Here is a 16,308-nt window from a genome sequence, read left to right as displayed (position 1 = left end):
TTTTGAGATTTCAAGTTTTCAAGTGATATATAATTTCTGATTATTTCTAAAGTGTGATAGAAAAAAGGCAACAAAGAAGACTTTTTTGCAAAGGTCAGAACTCCTGTTATGATGGAGGTTTTTTAGGTGCACTAAATTAATCTATTACGTTTCCTGCATAATTTTTTACAAAAAAAAAAAAAAAAAATTGGTAAAATAGTGAAGTAAACGTAGGGATGACAGTTAACAGGCTAAGGAAGAGAGAACAGAAGAAGGACAAAATGTGTACAAATGTAAAAAAACAACAACATTACACTGGAGCAGATACTCCAAGGTTTCCTCAGGTCAAATTCATATAAAGCATGATGGGTTTGCCAGGATCCACAGAGAACTAATCAATCATGGACAATCCAATATATTAAAAACACAAAAGCTAGACGTTTAATTTGGAGCCCTTTTTAACTCATGCAGTACATCAGTCATCATGTTGTAGTTTATGGCACCCCTGTGATTGGCTTTCAGTAATGAAATGACCTTTGTGACACTGAAATGGCCTCAGTGCACTAGAGTCAGTGTAATTATATATGATAATTAAATACAAAAAACATACTACCCCTATATCTCCAAATATTTAAATGTCAGGATCACTGACATCCCTCCCTCCTAATGCCGTTTTGATATGTAAGTCTAATAAAAATGCTAAATTATTACATTAAATAACACAATTGGGAACAGGCAGGATGGAGTCAGTCAGTCTAGAATAATCCTGGCGTTGCTAAACGCAGGCACTGACCTGAAATGTACTTTTACCTTCTGCTTTAATTGTCCTTTGCATAGTCCGATTTCCACAAATGAGCAGCCTGTGTCACTCTCACAAGTGTTAGAGTGCTAACATTTTTCCATGGTCTAATATAATGTAAGATATAATATGATTATGCCAAATAATAGAATAAAATATTATTTTCAAGAATGTCATTGTTTTAATGTTTCTTAAGGCTTTTTTTTTTTTTACTATAATATCTAAGGCTTTTTTTCTTCACCATGATATCAAGACAGTTATATCATCCTGACATTTTACTTTATGACCCCCCCAAAATATCTAAAATAATTTAATTCAGAAACTTGATAATTAACCTATAATGCAGAATGTATTTCATTCTTTGGTGAATTCAGAAATTGAAAACATAAAAAAACATAAAAACATCACTGAAGAGGTGTTCAGAGGGAAAGTAATTATATGTGAAATGCCTTTATAAATGTATTTATGATCCGAACAACATGGACCATCCTGTTACAACCATTTACCGTCATTATTATTTTATAATGTAAGATATTCTGAAGCTCAGCATCAGTTTTACTTATTGTTCACGCACCAACAAACCCCTCTCTGTGTATTCTCAGGTTTACCTCCCACTGCTGCTGACTATTGTGTGTCTTTTCCAGCTTGGCTTCCTGTCACCATGGAGATGCCTCCTTTCCACAATGCCTCTGTCTCATTACGGATTCTTCCCAAAATGTCCTGGAAGTGAAGTCTGGTCTTGCCTGACAATGTGAGTGTGTGACAGAGAACAAAACAGAGGGATAATCTAAGCTAAGGAAAGAGGATTCAATATATTTTGGACTATCAAGCAGTGCATAGTCAGTATCAACTCAATCAATTATTTGTCCAACATGCACAAGTTGCCAACAGTGTTGTTTGTTAATTTCTCTTTTCTTTTCAATGAAATTCTTTGCTTTTATGACAAAGTGTGACCTAGTTCAGTAACGAGGGTCTCGGAGTGCAACCCCCTCGTTCTACAAAATCTGCATAATGGGTCGTCCCAGCCTGCTTTTCTGAATTAAACTACTGTGTATCTGAAACTGTTTCATCTGCCACTGGACAATACTCTCAGTCAGTAGTTCATATGCCAGTTCACATGCTGGAACCAGTTTAGTTGTTTGCTTTTTAATATGAAAAAAGAAAGCAGCAGAACAGGTCAGTTTTAATGCAGACTTCTTTTAGTCTGCCTGAATCTTGTCTGGATTGACACAGTAGGCTGGAATGACTTGTTTGTCGTGTCATAAATGTTTTAGCTATGCTTGTTGTGCTGTTTCAGTGACAGATACTCTATGTAGGCAATGGTAAGTGGCTCAGTGTATTTGAGTTTGCTCTTTACAGCACTTTAAAGCCTATAACAAGTAACAAAAGAAAAAGATTAAATGTTTAGCATTAAAACACTTTTAAAAGAAGACTTTTTTGGGCATCTAAATTAAAGATTTTTTTTTTTTAAGAACTGCACACTGAATGGTTCTTTGGGGAATCCAAAAAGGTTCTTCTATGGCATTACTGTGAAAATTTAGCCTGGCCAGCCAGACTTACATCAAGATGTTTAGTCTGGAAACTCTCCATAGACGAGGCTTACTCCGAGGGGCGGGATAAACGGCTGTCTCTCAAAATCCCTCTGCACTCAATAGGATAGCGCTACAACCAATCAGAGCAACGAAGAAGGTGACGTAGTCAGAGCGGTATATTAAACTTTTTCCGTATCCAGTCGGCAAAACTCCAAACACATCTTCCTTTTTTAAAAATGACTTAAGTGCCGTTCTTTGCTCTTTTCTTAAAGAGAAACTTAACTCCAAGTCCTCCAGAGTCGCGGCCAAAGCCGATTCAAAAGATCGTTGTTCGACAGCTGCAGCCGCCATTCTTTGTTTTCAAGTGGCAGCCGTCGCAACTCTCTGTCGTCATATGTTAAGCCCGCCCCGCCTGCTCTATACACGACGTGATTGGCCTGACCCAATCTGGGTTTTTGCTGCTAGAGTTGCTAGACTGTACTCTAGGCTGCGAAATACATTTTGCTGCCGCTAGGGTGCGTCTAGATTTCTAGGCTAGGGAAAATTCTCTTTATTTTGAATTGTGTAACTTGTATTGTCATCACTCTCAATTTGAACCCACTGCTCCCCCTGTGGTGGCGTTCTGCTACTGCACCCTGCTGCATCACTACTGATGATGTCATACTCTCCTGTCCTTCCCTCTCGGGTTGTTTACATTTGCTTTTCTCTATTACAGTGTCATAAATGACTAATATGTTGAAACAGCAAGCACTTTTTTCTCTCTTATGCCAGACACTGAGTTGTTATCGGTTCTCTGTTTCTGTAGATCAATATTGTTATCTAGTTGTGTTTAGGTACAGTATGCATTATCACAATAATTGTTACATGAAATGTGTATATTTTGACAAAAATTATATAAATGTTGAGTTGAGGCAGAAGTATTGTAATCCAGGTGAGATGGAGTTCAGACCTCCTGGAGAAATAGTCTGTGACTCAGCACTAATCCTGGTTGTCTTAGCAACCGACCAGCTGCTGCCTGTCTCCTGCCATAAAAGCCATTCAGACTCTCGTTATTCTTTTTGACTTTTGTACTAATCACTGTCTTTCATATTCATCACACATACTGTGCATACTTTATTCTATCAATAATATGTATATATATATATATATATATATATATATAATAAAAAAAATGTGAAATTGCACAATCAACTTCAATATCAACCAATATCAACCTAATATCAACCAAACTATGTCTCAGATTTTTAATTAAGACCCTAAAAAATCATATCAACTTGTTGAAATTGGGTGTCCGATGACCCCTTTTAAACAGTGAAAGTTATTATTTAAAAAAAAAAAAAATTTAATAAAAGAAAGAAAGAAAGACAGTATTGTTTGGATTTTGTAGGTAACAGAGAGAATTAGTACAAGAAAAAACTTGATACAAGACAGAAAAAAGACTTGTAAATATTCCCCTAAAAATATATTCCATGAGGCATTTAAAAATAAAAAAAATAGTGAGAGTATAGTCTAACATTTATGTGTGTGTGTATATATATATATATATATATATATATGATCCTAATGATTTTTGGCATAAAAGAAAAATCAATAATTTTGGAAAATCTCAATGCATCACATTGGCTTAATTAAAAAAAAAAATCTTTTGATAGTGCATTTTATTATGTTGCATTGGCATGTGTTTTACTGTATATATATATATATATATATATATATATATATATATATATATATATATATATAAAAATATATATTCATAAAAAAGGGAGGCTGGGGGTGTAATGTCATGGTGTGCAACCTCATAGGTATGTGTTATGTTTTTGCAGCTGTGTTCCTATGTCTTACTTTGATATTCAGCATGTATTGCCACATAAACATGCCCCACATTTCTCCTCAGGCCAATACAAGAATCAATTTTTCTCCTGTTCCTCAAGATGGCCGTATATGCATGTTTTGTATGACAGAAAGAGAGAGAGCCTTGCAGCCTGCAGTCACTGCATCCATCTCTCTGATGTCCTGGCTGAGACGAGTAGACGTGGGATGCATACTAACAGACGCCTGCCAGACAAACCAGAGTCCGGGTTAAGACTGCTTGATGTGTGAGGAGCTCTCAAAGCCTGGCAGTCATTTTTTTGAAGACGGTGGCAGATGTGGGCGGTTATGTATTCTGAAAGCCTGTGTGTGTGTAGCCCGTTAAGACCCGGAGAGTTACACAACAAGGTTTTCATCAGCACAGCAGTAAACAGCTGAGTGGAAGGAGGAAAGTGTGTGTGTGTGTGTGCGTGTGTGTGTGTGTGTGTGTGTTTGCAGCAGTGGATGGAGGGGGGTTTAGTTGAGGTTGCAGTGCGATAGATTGAGCTTGTCATGTCGAGGGTGGGGGTGGTCAAACCATCTGGGACACAAAGCCCATGTGATTGTTGCCATGGTGACAGGATGAGCTCAAAGGCAGTGTACTTGCTCACAGCATTTAGTTGCATACGAGTGTGTTTGTTTATGTGTACTAATATTCATTATTTTCTGATGTTGATAAAGAGACTAGCTCAATGTGTGTGTGTGTGTGTGTGTTATGTAGCTTATAGCCTATTCAAAAAACCCTTTCTGTGTAGCTGGACTTTAATCACTGCCAAGCATTTTTGCTTGTTTGCACTTAAGCTTTTAGAAGCATCTTGAAATGAGCAACTGAAGAGGATGTACATTGCAAAATCCTGTTTTAAATGTACTGTGAAAAGCAGTGTGAAATGTACCAGTAGTTGGATGACTTGGGGGTTTTCACAGATCTGTAGTCTGGTTTGGACCGCAGTGTTGGATCAGTACTCTCATAAGTCCCAGCATGTCCATAAATCAATTGATGATGTGATGTGAATGGCAGCAGAGGAAAAAATAGGAGCTCCATAAACAAACTGAGTACTCGTAAAACATCGAAATATGAGTGTATATACAATACTGATCAAAAGTCAATCCATGAAGGGGTCAGACAGATTTCTTTTGAAGAAACAAATCATTTTATTTTGCAAGGATGCACTAAATGGCATTTATAATGTTACAAATAGATTACTCTTTCAAATAACAACTGTTCTTTTAAACTTTCTTTTCATCAAAGAATCCTGAAAAAAGAAAAAATTATTAATATAAAGATTTATTACAAAAATATTTAGCAGCACAGCTTTTTAATATTTGTTCCTTTTTATGTCTCCACATATAGTGGAATAACAATAAATTTCACTTAAATTTAATATAGATAATAATAATATTCATGACAATAATAATAATAAATGTTTCTAGCAAATTATGATTTTTGAAGTATCTTGTGACACTTTTGACTGGAGTAATGAGGCTGTAAATTCAATTTTTGCATCACATGAATAAAGTACATTTGGAAATATATTAAAATAGAAAACAGTTATATTAAATTATAATAATAATTCACAATATTACTGTTTTTACTGTTTTTTGGTGAGCATTGGGGAGTTAAAAAAAAACCCAAGACCCCAAACTTTTGAACATTAATGTATTTTATATGGATACATGTGAACTTTTAATGGCAGTCAGTGTTAATTGGTTTAATGGGTTAACATAGCTAATGAGGTGATGATTTGAGAAACCCTGTGTTAGGGTAATCTCATGTGGCATGTACATACACAGGGAGTTTTGTTGGATTTCAGCCCCCTCTGCTGGTGGGAACGGCTTTCAACACAACATAAATAGTCACAAGTGACTCCTAACAACTTAAGAGGGATCATGTGCAACAATAAATAAATTGAAGTGACAAAATTTGAGTTTTCCATTGTCACATGACCCTTTTTGCCACACTCTTAGCATTTACCAATAGGGCACACCATGGCATGAAAACAATGTTCAGTCCATTTGTCTAGGAAAATAAATAAAGAAAATGCAGTATTTACCTTTCTGTTTATCATAGCCTAGTCTCCACTAAGGCTATCTGTCCTTGTTTGGATGTGTTATACTGTAGGTCAGTAGATTGAAAGAAAGAGTGGCTGGACTCAAGAAAGAACACATGAAATTTGCTTTGTTTACTGATATGGGAGAACAAAACAACCTGGGCTGCATTTCTCAAAAGCATTTAGCAAAACCACTTATAATTTGAGGAGCACTGATACAGCTGTCTGATTGTGCTTACCCCGCCAGTCTCCTGAGCATGAGTCTCACCATTACCTGATTGGCCCAAGCAATGCCCAATGCAGGAAGGACCTTCCTGCCCACCAACCTGTGTTTAAGAAGTTAAAAAATACTTATTATACAGCTTCAGAAGCTCAAAATATGATTGGTTCAGTTTTGTAATAACACCAAACCTTCTGAAATGAGCTGAGCTTTTATACAGTGGCAGGAACTAGTATGTGAACCCATTGGAATTGGTTAGTGTTCTGCATTAATCGGTGATAAAATGTAATCTGATCTATCTCAAATTCCCAAGTACAGAAAAGCACAATATCCATAAGGCACTGTGAATATTTTCTGGAATGTGTTCAATAAAAGACTAGTGTCGATTATGTGTTGTTATCTTGAGCACATCGTGTTTTTCTATACTTGGAAATTTGATGAAGATCAGACATTTTAATAATGCAGAAAGTGTTTTCTGATGGTTATTAACTGGTTATTATTATAAATATTTGCCAGTCTCACCAGGTCAGCTGCATGCTCAATGTAGATGTTGTCGCTAAACCGCTGACTGTGGATCAGAGCTGGCCTTAGTCTTTGATAGGGAAAGAATCCTCAGTGCACCTGTTAAATTACCATATAAAATGTTATTTAATAAATCAGTTAAGCGGAAATTTGTCAAAATTATTTGATTTTTATTGAGGGGTCGAATGCAATCACAGAAGACACCCCCCCTCCAGGCAATTTGCTGTTAATTAATTAATTTCATTCTTTTAGAGTCATTTGATTTATTAATCAGCATATGGTGTAATGAATTAGATTACAACATTTTTAAAACATATGTTTTTATATGCTTCAATTTCAGTAAATTAGTCAGGGGATATTAGATTCTTTCAAACAGTTTGTTTCTGTTCTGTAACAAATAAGAAAAAAAGTATGACACATCAGGATATGAGCTGTAAAGCTGAGAATAAATATATATATACTGTTTTGCTTCAAAAACTTGTACATCAGAAGCGCGTCAGCCTCTGCAAATCTGGACCAGAGACAGAGGATCTCACTGGCTGAAAATTAAATTATATTACACAAGATTTTATTAGCGTAACGTTAATAAAATAACTTTTTATTGTTATTTTAACTCACTAAAACTATCTTCACACATTTTGAACTGCACAACATTTACTTCCCGGTCAGCAACGCTGCCAAAATCAAAGTCTTAAATTTCATCGATTAACGGTTTTATTATTTTTAACCTAGTGCTGTTTATATTTTAAGGACAGATAAGCGACTGCAAATATTACGAACAATACTTTTTTTAATCAAGCCAATAAAAGAAAGAGTGCGATAGCCTGTAGGGCGCTAACACACTCCCTTCATATAACCGCGCTTTAAACCCGCTGTCTGCCACCGGCCCAGTTCATTATAAAAATGGGGGTGCCATTAATGAAAGTGTTTTAACGAAGTCTAATAACTGGGATTATAAAATATACATTTATCATTAATATTTCACAAAACCTGTGTTTTGCCATATAGGACACATATTAGACGAACAGACTAAGCTAAAACAATTAAAAGAAGAACTGTGGCGTAGCGGCCACCCCTCTATATTCCGTTTGTAGAGCAGCCCGCAATGTTGTTTCGCAGTTTGATAGACAGTCAAGACCGTAAGGTGTTATGAATGAAATGAAATATATTATCATAAAAAAAATAAGTTTAGCACTTTTTAAACATGTTGCTCAATGAATGCAGTTTGTGAAAACTGTGAATAAATTGGATTGGGTACACTATATGCTGCTTGATAGTCAGTGTTTGATCTAAAGTCTTTACTTCCTTTGACCGGTGAGTGGTTTGCTATTTAAGGTTTAGCGTTAATCTCTTAAAGTTAATGTTACATGTATGCGCGTCTTTATGATATGAAATAAAGAATAAAAGTATAAAACGGACTGTTTGTATTATGTTTACAGTTGTATCACAGTTCTTATGCAAGCTAGCTTTTCATTTGGTAGCATATGTGCACATATCAAAACATTATCTTAGCAAGATTTATAGACACTAGACATATACAATAGAGATCATTTTAATATAAAGATAATCCTAATATATAACGTTAAAACAAAATACGTGAACGACAGGCTCAAGTCAGTGTTGTGTTGAACGGCCAGAGTATCGTTCAGTGGCAAAGCGGAATGTTTGGGAAGGTTATGATCTGGAGACCCGGGTTCAAATCCCGCTCTCGACGCTTTGTGTTGTTTACTAAATGATTTACGAATGTATTACCAGTTTCTCTTCGATTTTATTAAGTATCTTAATGTAATATCCGAATAATAATAAACTGACGTTACCAAATAGATAATGTGTGTTTAGTCAAATGTTTCTTGTTCAGTAAAGGTGCTCATGTCGTCTTCCTCAGGTCTGAATTTTGCTGCCAGCATGAGTCGTCAGTGTAAGAGCTGTGGTGGAGCAGACATCGACACAGACCCGGCCCGGGGGAGTGCGGTCTGCACAGCCTGTGGCTCGGTTCTGGAGGATAATATCATCGTATCTGAGGTTCAGTTTGTGGAAAACAGTGGAGGGGTGTCTTCAGCCGTCGGCCAGTTCGTGTCCGCTGATGGTAAGAGCTGTTCTCTTTAACCTAAACACAGTTGGGATCGCATCATTCACCTTTTGAGGGGCACCAGTGTAGATGTTCTTAAAAAAAATTCGTTGCTAGCCAATTTAACTGATGTAATATATTATTAATTTCTTTCAAAAAAAAAAAAAAACCCAAACAAACCTGGGTCTGTGGAATTTGGCAAGCAACAGGGTCACATTATGTAAAAATGTTCTTTTTCAGATTGATCATAGTCAGCAGAGGCCACCACATCCTTATAAATTGCACACTCACGATCAATTAAACTTCAAATAATTTCTTAAGTAGTTTATTAAATGGACAAATCCCCAAAAAAGACAATTTAACCACAATTACCACAAAAAGAGCAACTGGAGATTTTTTCAAAAACTTTTTAATGTAATACTTTTCCAGGTCAGCACCAGGTTGATTAGTTCCAAGGTTGTAAATTATTTGGGTCAATGTTATTTAGAAGTCCTTCATTTAAGTGTAAAATGAGATAGCATTTTGGTTAAGCATGCATTTGTACTAATCTGATTTTAAAAGTTTGTTGTTGTTGTTTTGTTAACTAAGGAAAAATAAAAGCAACTTTATTTGATAGTTAGTGATCACAATGCATTTTATTTGCAAAAGCAGTATGCCAGGACTCCTGCAGATTGAATGGGCTTGATTTTTCCACCTGGCACCATCATGTTATTTGTCAAATCTCATTGTACTTTCCTCATCATGACAAGAAACAAAAATGTTAATCATTTGGATTCACCATTTAACATTGATTTTCTTTTACAGCCTCAATGGTCATCCTAGAAAATAATGTGTGGTTTCAGTATTAGAATGTCAACTTTTTAAAATGACAAATTGTTAACAAATTGCTTATTTACTGTAGTATCATGTTACTTAATTGTACATAATTTAGCAATGGAAAATTACCTTTTATTATTCCTTTATGAATGCTGGAACCATAACGGCTTCTGCTACCAGGGAAGAACAGGGTCCCTCTCAATTTGTCATATGATGGTTTTACCGCCAAAAGCTTATCATCACAAAGAATACGACCATCATCAACTTCTTTTTGCTGTTGAGTATGCAAAAAAGATAATTTCTTTGAATTATCGTTGTAATCTTCACACATGAAATTGTTCTACTACATTTAAAAAGCCTACTTTTTCCAATCCATGCTTTTTAAATGGCTGAGCACTGCTTTCAGTGGCAAGTATGTGACTTTGCAAATTTTTTTGGCCCCATTCACTTTCTTCAAGTTTTTTAGAAATAATATTTTCGGTGTAGAGAGAAGAATCTTTTGTAGATGGATTGTTAATCAACTCATTCAAATGATCAGGGGAGTGTTGAAAATCACCGTCAGGACTGTAATTGTCCATGTAGTCTTTCAGGAAAAACTGGTCACTCACTTCATTGCTATTTGGATTGTAGTTTGTTGGATTACTGATGGCAATGAGAGAATATAAAATGGAAGGCAAGGTTTCTTTTATGACGATTGATGCATTTTTTGATCCTCTGTAGAAAGCTGAAGCAGAACCGTCGTCAGCAATCATCACAAAATTGTCTTGATTTTGACCACTCCTTTTCTTAGGAGTTTTCTGTGGGATGTCAACCAGGAAAGATTTGTAGTCTTTAAACAAGCCATCAAAAGAGTTCTGCTGGCCTGCTGCAGGTGTCACAGATGGAGTGGGTTTGATAATCGTTTGAGGGTTAAATCCGGCACCAGGCTGGTGTGGATCGGGAATATTGCTGGCGTGGCATCTCTGTTCTGATGTCTTTCTGCCTTGGTTTGGTGAGGGATCTGCACGGTGTGGAAGTCCTCTTTGAAGAAATGGTGTCTTATCTGTAGAACAGCAGCCTCTGACAGGCTCATAAGGAAGGTTATCTGCATGAGAGATAAGGTTTCCTTGTAGGTCACACAGAGATACAAAGAGAAAAAATAAATTAAAGCAATTCTTTTGGTGAATTTTCCTGTAATAGAAAGTGTTAGTACTAACCGTTTACACCTGCAGCGTCTGTGATTTTGACCGAACCAAATCCACGTCCTTCAAACAATCTGGATGTAAAAACCTTTTTAACAGAGTCAAGTGCATAGAAGCATCTCACAGTGAGCCTGAAATTCGGAAAATTCAGAAGGAAAAAATGAACTGATCAGAATTTTTTTGTTTTCAAAGATCAAATCGTATTTAGCCCAATTAAAATGTTCATATATTGACAAATACCTAAATTTTGATTCCCTTGTAATGGCTGAATCCTGGTCAATTATGACACCTCCATCAGAAATGACCTCGTTTTCATACACAATGTAGCCATCACCAAACTACACAAGGATGCAGATTACATATTCATCAGTGAACAGATATACACTACTGCCTCAAAGTCAGTAAGGTTTTTTTTTTTTTTTTTATTCCTACTTTTTTTCAGCAAGGACACATTAAACTGATCAAAAGTGACAGTAAAGACATTTATAATTACAAAATATTTCTATTTCAAATAAATGCTGTCCTTTTGAACTTTTTTTTTGTGGCCATCATAGGAATAAAATGCATTTTAAAATATAGGTACAGGTGTTTAATACATTTATTTATATATGCATCTGAATAAAAAAAGAAAAATTCTAAAGTGTTTTACGATTTTTTTTCCTCTGCCTTTCTTGTAAAAGAGTAAATTTGAAAATTCATGGATAAGATATTTTTTTATCCGTCACCAATACTGTTAATTTAGGGCAGCTGCGGCACAAACCTTACATTGTGTGGTGGTGGTCTAATAAATTTAAGCAATGCAAATATAAAAATGTCAATTTCACTTTTTTTACTGTATTTTTTTTTAAATCAAATAAATTCAGTCGCCTTGATGATCATAAGAGACTTTTTAAAAACGTTTAAACAAATCTTACCAAGCCCAGATTTTTGTATGTTGGTTGTATATGTCAATTTATGCATTTACCAATAATCTAGTTCCACATGTGTCCACACCAAAAGAAAAGATGACCCGTGTCTCATCAGTTGCCTTGGGTCTGCAGCTTCTGTCTAGAAGGGTTGTGCTGTTAGGTGGCACTGTTGGCCAGGTTTTTGAAGTAGTTGCCACCACAGTCATCAGTCCATCTGTGGAACACACTAGAACAATAGAATTGATTGTTTATTAGAGAGATACCATCTTAAAGCTTATAAACCCTGTTGGCATTTTATGGTGTCTTGCCTGTTAGTTCTTCACTCTGAAAGTAACAGTGCTTTGTCGTTCTCTTGTGAATCTCCAAAGTCTTTGAGTCTCTTATAAGAATTTCAAAAGAGCCAACAAAGTTTCTCAATGTGATGTTCTGGAAAAACAGAAACCTAAAATGTTAGCTTTAAAAGTATGTTCTAGGTTTTAAATAATCATTTTTGAGGCCCTTATTTAATATTATTTAAATAAATAACCCTATTTAAACTTCAATTTTTAATGCATTTACAAAAAATGCATTTATGTTAAGTACAAAAGGAGATATTAATGAAGACTGCCATGACATTGTTAAAGTCAACATATTATTTGAACGGCAAGTTTTTCTTTACCTCATAAATGTAGCCCGATGTGTAGAGTGGGACCTCCAGAGTCATACTCTGACTGTCATTTTGCAGTATGTATCCCTCCTGTCTGGATAAGTCAGATGTGAGAGCTTGATGCCCCACACAGACCTCCCAAAGTCCAGCCTGCTTCGGATGATTTATTCTGAATATTATGCTCTGTGCAGTACAGAAAGCACTGACATCCGGAGGGACTGAATGAGAGGGCAACAAATAAAACTTAGATTGTCGGTCACTTGCATTTTATGTAATTTAAGGTCATTAACTCTTTAAGACTTACAAGCATCATTAACATCTGCCACAACTGAGACATTGTGGAAAAATGTGTCGTTTCGCTTGATGATATTTAGAGTGTAGTTAATTTCTACAGAGTACTGGAGAAGTCCTTCACCCAAATACTGTCAATTAGAAAGATTTTTTTTAATAATAGGATAAATATACAGTAGTACTGTGCGAATGATAAATAAAAGAAAAACCCTCACCACTTTGTTAACAGATTTATCTTCAAAAGGAACCTTAACGATGAAGCCGTGGGTCCCATTGATGTGGGGGATTTTTGTGATGAAGTAATGCTGTTGAATGGCATCTGCTACTGACAGACAGTTCTCATTCAGCTTGATTGCAATGAGCTCCACATCCGAAGCAAAACTACCAAGATATACAGTGAACATTTCTTCACGAGGCAAAGTTTCTATTAGAGGGGAAAAAAACTAAATTAAAATAACACCTAAAATACACTTGCAATCATCTAGATCAAACAATCGAATAAAAATTATAAAAAGTGTTATTAAATCACACACATGAAATTTTTTATATGTTATAATAAGTCATTTAGTTATGTCACCAAGCTGTTATTGGTTATCAGAAAAATTATCTGCATCAGTAATAAAATCAATATCAGCCTATTCTATAATGGTATGATGATAATCTCACCATCTATAGTGAAAGGAATGCGAGGAACTAGTGGTGTCTCCATAACTCGTAGCTGGCGATGTCTGATCTCTATTTCAGTATCATCCAGAAACACATGCGAATAGATGTGCTCATAGCACGGGAAAGCCTTGTAACTCTCTTTATAGACATTATTTTCAACTAAGCTCTGCAACAAGCATGACAAAATATTGATTTTCTTAATTTTTCTTTTGCATAAATACACATTAGTTATTGGTTTGTCCAGTACATACCATTCTGTAACCTCCAGGTGCACCAAAAGGCACTGAAACGTGCACCACCTGCCCATCCTCTCCAAGTAAGTAACCCATGGTTTTCCTGGTGGCCTCGTCCAAAAGCTGAGCATGCACACCCAGCTCAATACTCCTGCTTACAAACCTAGAGGAGGCCTGCACCAGCGGTGTCATGACTTTAGGAGTCCTCCAGTGCAAAATCAATCCATCAAATGAACTAGGGGCTAGGAGATACACACACACACACCCACCCACACACACATTTACTTCATTAACAATAATTTCTAGAATATTTCAGATTGAACATGGCCAGTGAGTTACCTATCGTACATGCCGCAGACGCGTCAAGCATCACTACAGCCCATTTCTGCCTGAAAAACACGGTTGCGTGAATCACCTCTACAGCAATGCCGTCAATCTAAGGAAACAAGGCTGGTTTTAGCTTGCATTTTTTAAAATACCAAAATACTATCATGGAGGTAACCTGCACAATTAACATTTAAAGGGACAGTACACAAAAACTTAAAATCTTTCCGACCCCAAATCTTTGAACGGTAGAATATACAACACACTCAGGCATTTTTCAGAATATGTTTTGTATTCCATTAAGAACTTCAGTCATACTGGTTTAGAATGACTTAAGGGTGTGTAAATAGTAACAGAATGTTTTGATGTCAACTATCTCTTTTAGTTTCACCTGCCTCTGTGATCGTTGAATGTGTCTGATTGTAGGCAGAACGGAAGACCACCCTGTTTGGAGTGGAATCCAGCATGTATCCCATTCGCCTGGCGTCAGAAATAGACATTGCATCCAAGCTCTGCAAGTCCTGATTCAGGAACATTATCTGCCACTCGGAGATGGCAGATCTCTGGGCCTAAATGTGGAGATGCAGAGCTGGCAATAACAAATTCAAATTCGCAAAAGTTCACACGCAATTATAGTGTCAATAAAAAACTAATTAAATAAATATAAAACGTCAAGATTTCTTACGAAAGCAAGAGCAGGCAGCCAGGGAGTGCTGTGTTTATCAGATCTGCAGGGTGCATCTCTCGCCACAGTCACCTAGATTAGAGAAAACCAGATATTGTTGACCAGCTTTAGTATTATTCATGTACAACTGTAGTATTTATTAATATTTTGAATGAGCTTTTATTTATGCATTTTCAGTTTTCATTTCAATTTAAGATTGTCATTTTCCTATGTGCTTATTTTTTAATACCTGTTTACCTTTTTGAGTTTAAGTAATTTTAGTATTTTAACTTGAACCTTTTTTCTTCAAAATTTCTTTTATGCGTTTCATCAAATATATATTTTATTTTATTCCAGCTTTATTTAATAAAGAACAGAAATCATAATATTTTTAATTAACAACAACACCGCTTTGCACAGTCCTACCTCAATGTAGTTTTCTTCACAGAGGATCTCTTTTGAGGACCAGTCAACCAGCAGTGTGCAGTTCTCTGTGAGAGAGTATTTATTCTCTCTCCCCGTTTGGTCAGTCAAAACAACATTCAGCTTGAAAAGGAAGTTGCTGTCATTCTACAAGACATCATACAACAGAAAACGATGTTCTCGAAGACGTAATCAAGACACATGGATCTGATGGTTCTAGAACTAATCAATGCAGTTTTGTCTTAGGACTTTTTTTTTTTAAAGAAACTCTTGCCTTGTTTTCGGTGTGGCAGGAGAAATAGGAAGCTCTCAGAGATGCCAGGCCATTCAAGTAGTTCAACGTGTAGCCACACATGGATGCATGATCCTCATTAATAATTTGCACTCCATTTTCAACTTAAAAAATATGTGCTGATATGAGAATTAAAATCTAAAGTGATCATTTATGGTAGAGATCATGGTCAATCTACAGCACCATACCTACAGCCTCAAATCTTGGGACATGGCCTGTAAAGCCCACATCAACAGACACCCAGAAATATCGATCACGACAGTCGGTCTCAATGGCACCTGAAGCATTAAAATTCATTACAGCTCTGGCTTTAACAAGATGTACCACAATATGTTAAAATGTCACTATACACAGACCTTTTGGATCAGTGGTAATATAACTTCTGTTCATCTGGCACAGTTGAAAGCACAGGAAGAGAAGCCTGTGATATCAGTTCGGCATGTCAGTTTTTGAGATTCAACATCATGTTTTACATCTTTGCATATTGATGTGCAGTAAATTGGTCATAGAAAGTTACCCAAAGCAGAAGATAACATCCATGATTTGACAAAAAACTATTTTTTTTTTATAATTGATCAATATGCTACTAAGAGGAAAGCAAGCAGTGTTGTGGTTTATTTGTATCGTCCTGTCACTCTCCTCCGAGCTCCCTGACATGATTATCAGTCTCAGGTGTGTCAATCAATCTCTATTGGCTGCTATAGGAACACTTGTGTAGAGATATTGGCACCCGATAGGTGTCACTGGAGTAACCATACAATGATAATGCTGTTTTTACACAGACATCCTCTGGGGTGCGCTAGAGCTGTATTTAAAGCCTCAAAATGTCATTGGTAAATCATAGG

At 36.0% G+C, this 16,308-nt stretch overlaps 2 protein-coding genes and 1 long non-coding RNA gene across 3 annotated transcripts in view; 1 reads left to right on the top strand and 2 right to left on the bottom strand.

Annotated features, from left to right (window-relative positions):
- The first annotated feature begins 8,058 nt into the window (after positions 1-8,058).
- Positions 8,059-16,308, top strand: part of LOC132092553 (transcription factor IIIB 90 kDa subunit-like) — a 56,420-nt gene continuing 48,170 nt past the window's right edge. The window contains exons 1-2 of the mRNA XM_059498834.1: positions 8,059-8,265; positions 8,837-9,037. Coding sequence (XP_059354817.1) covers positions 8,857-9,037 — 181 coding nt within the window. The 5' untranslated portion in view covers positions 8,059-8,265; positions 8,837-8,856. The remainder of the gene's footprint in view (positions 8,266-8,836; positions 9,038-16,308) is intronic.
- On the bottom strand, positions 9,636-10,916 carry LOC132092555 (uncharacterized). Its single transcript, XR_009422234.1, has 2 exons — positions 9,965-10,916; positions 9,636-9,837 (listed from the first exon to the last, which is right to left on the bottom strand). It is a non-coding gene; the product is annotated as an uncharacterized LOC132092555 (long non-coding RNA).
- LOC132092552 (uncharacterized) lies at positions 11,012-16,088 on the bottom strand. The gene is made up of 17 exons (XM_059498833.1): positions 15,981-16,088; positions 15,820-15,884; positions 15,652-15,741; positions 15,446-15,567; positions 15,175-15,318; positions 14,770-14,841; positions 14,480-14,653; positions 14,100-14,196; positions 13,779-14,002; positions 13,528-13,693; positions 13,077-13,285; positions 12,875-12,992; positions 12,583-12,788; positions 12,233-12,350; positions 11,981-12,150; positions 11,257-11,354; positions 11,012-11,147 (listed from the first exon to the last, which is right to left on the bottom strand). The coding sequence occupies exons 1-17, from the start codon at positions 16,001-16,003 to the stop codon at positions 11,027-11,029; spliced, it is 2,217 nt and encodes a 738-aa protein (XP_059354816.1). The 5' UTR covers positions 16,004-16,088; the 3' UTR covers positions 11,012-11,026.

Source organism: Carassius carassius, chromosome 18 (assembly GCF_963082965.1).
Source record: "Carassius carassius chromosome 18, fCarCar2.1, whole genome shotgun sequence".
NCBI classification, from domain to species: domain Eukaryota; kingdom Metazoa; phylum Chordata; class Actinopteri; order Cypriniformes; family Cyprinidae; genus Carassius; species Carassius carassius.
This window is presented reverse-complemented; position numbering and strand designations above follow the sequence as displayed.

Coding starts and splice junctions, on each gene's coding strand:
- LOC132092552 (XM_059498833.1), bottom strand. CDS start 16,003: ATGGATGTTATCTTCTGCTTTGG. Junction 12,993..13,076: donor ATAAATCTGTTAACAAAGTG/GTGAGGGTTTTT, acceptor TCTAATTGACAG/TATTTGGGTGAAGGACTTCT. Junction 12,351..12,582: donor CATCGGGCTACATTTATGAG/GTAAAGAAAAAC, acceptor CTGTTTTTCCAG/AACATCACATTGAGAAACTT.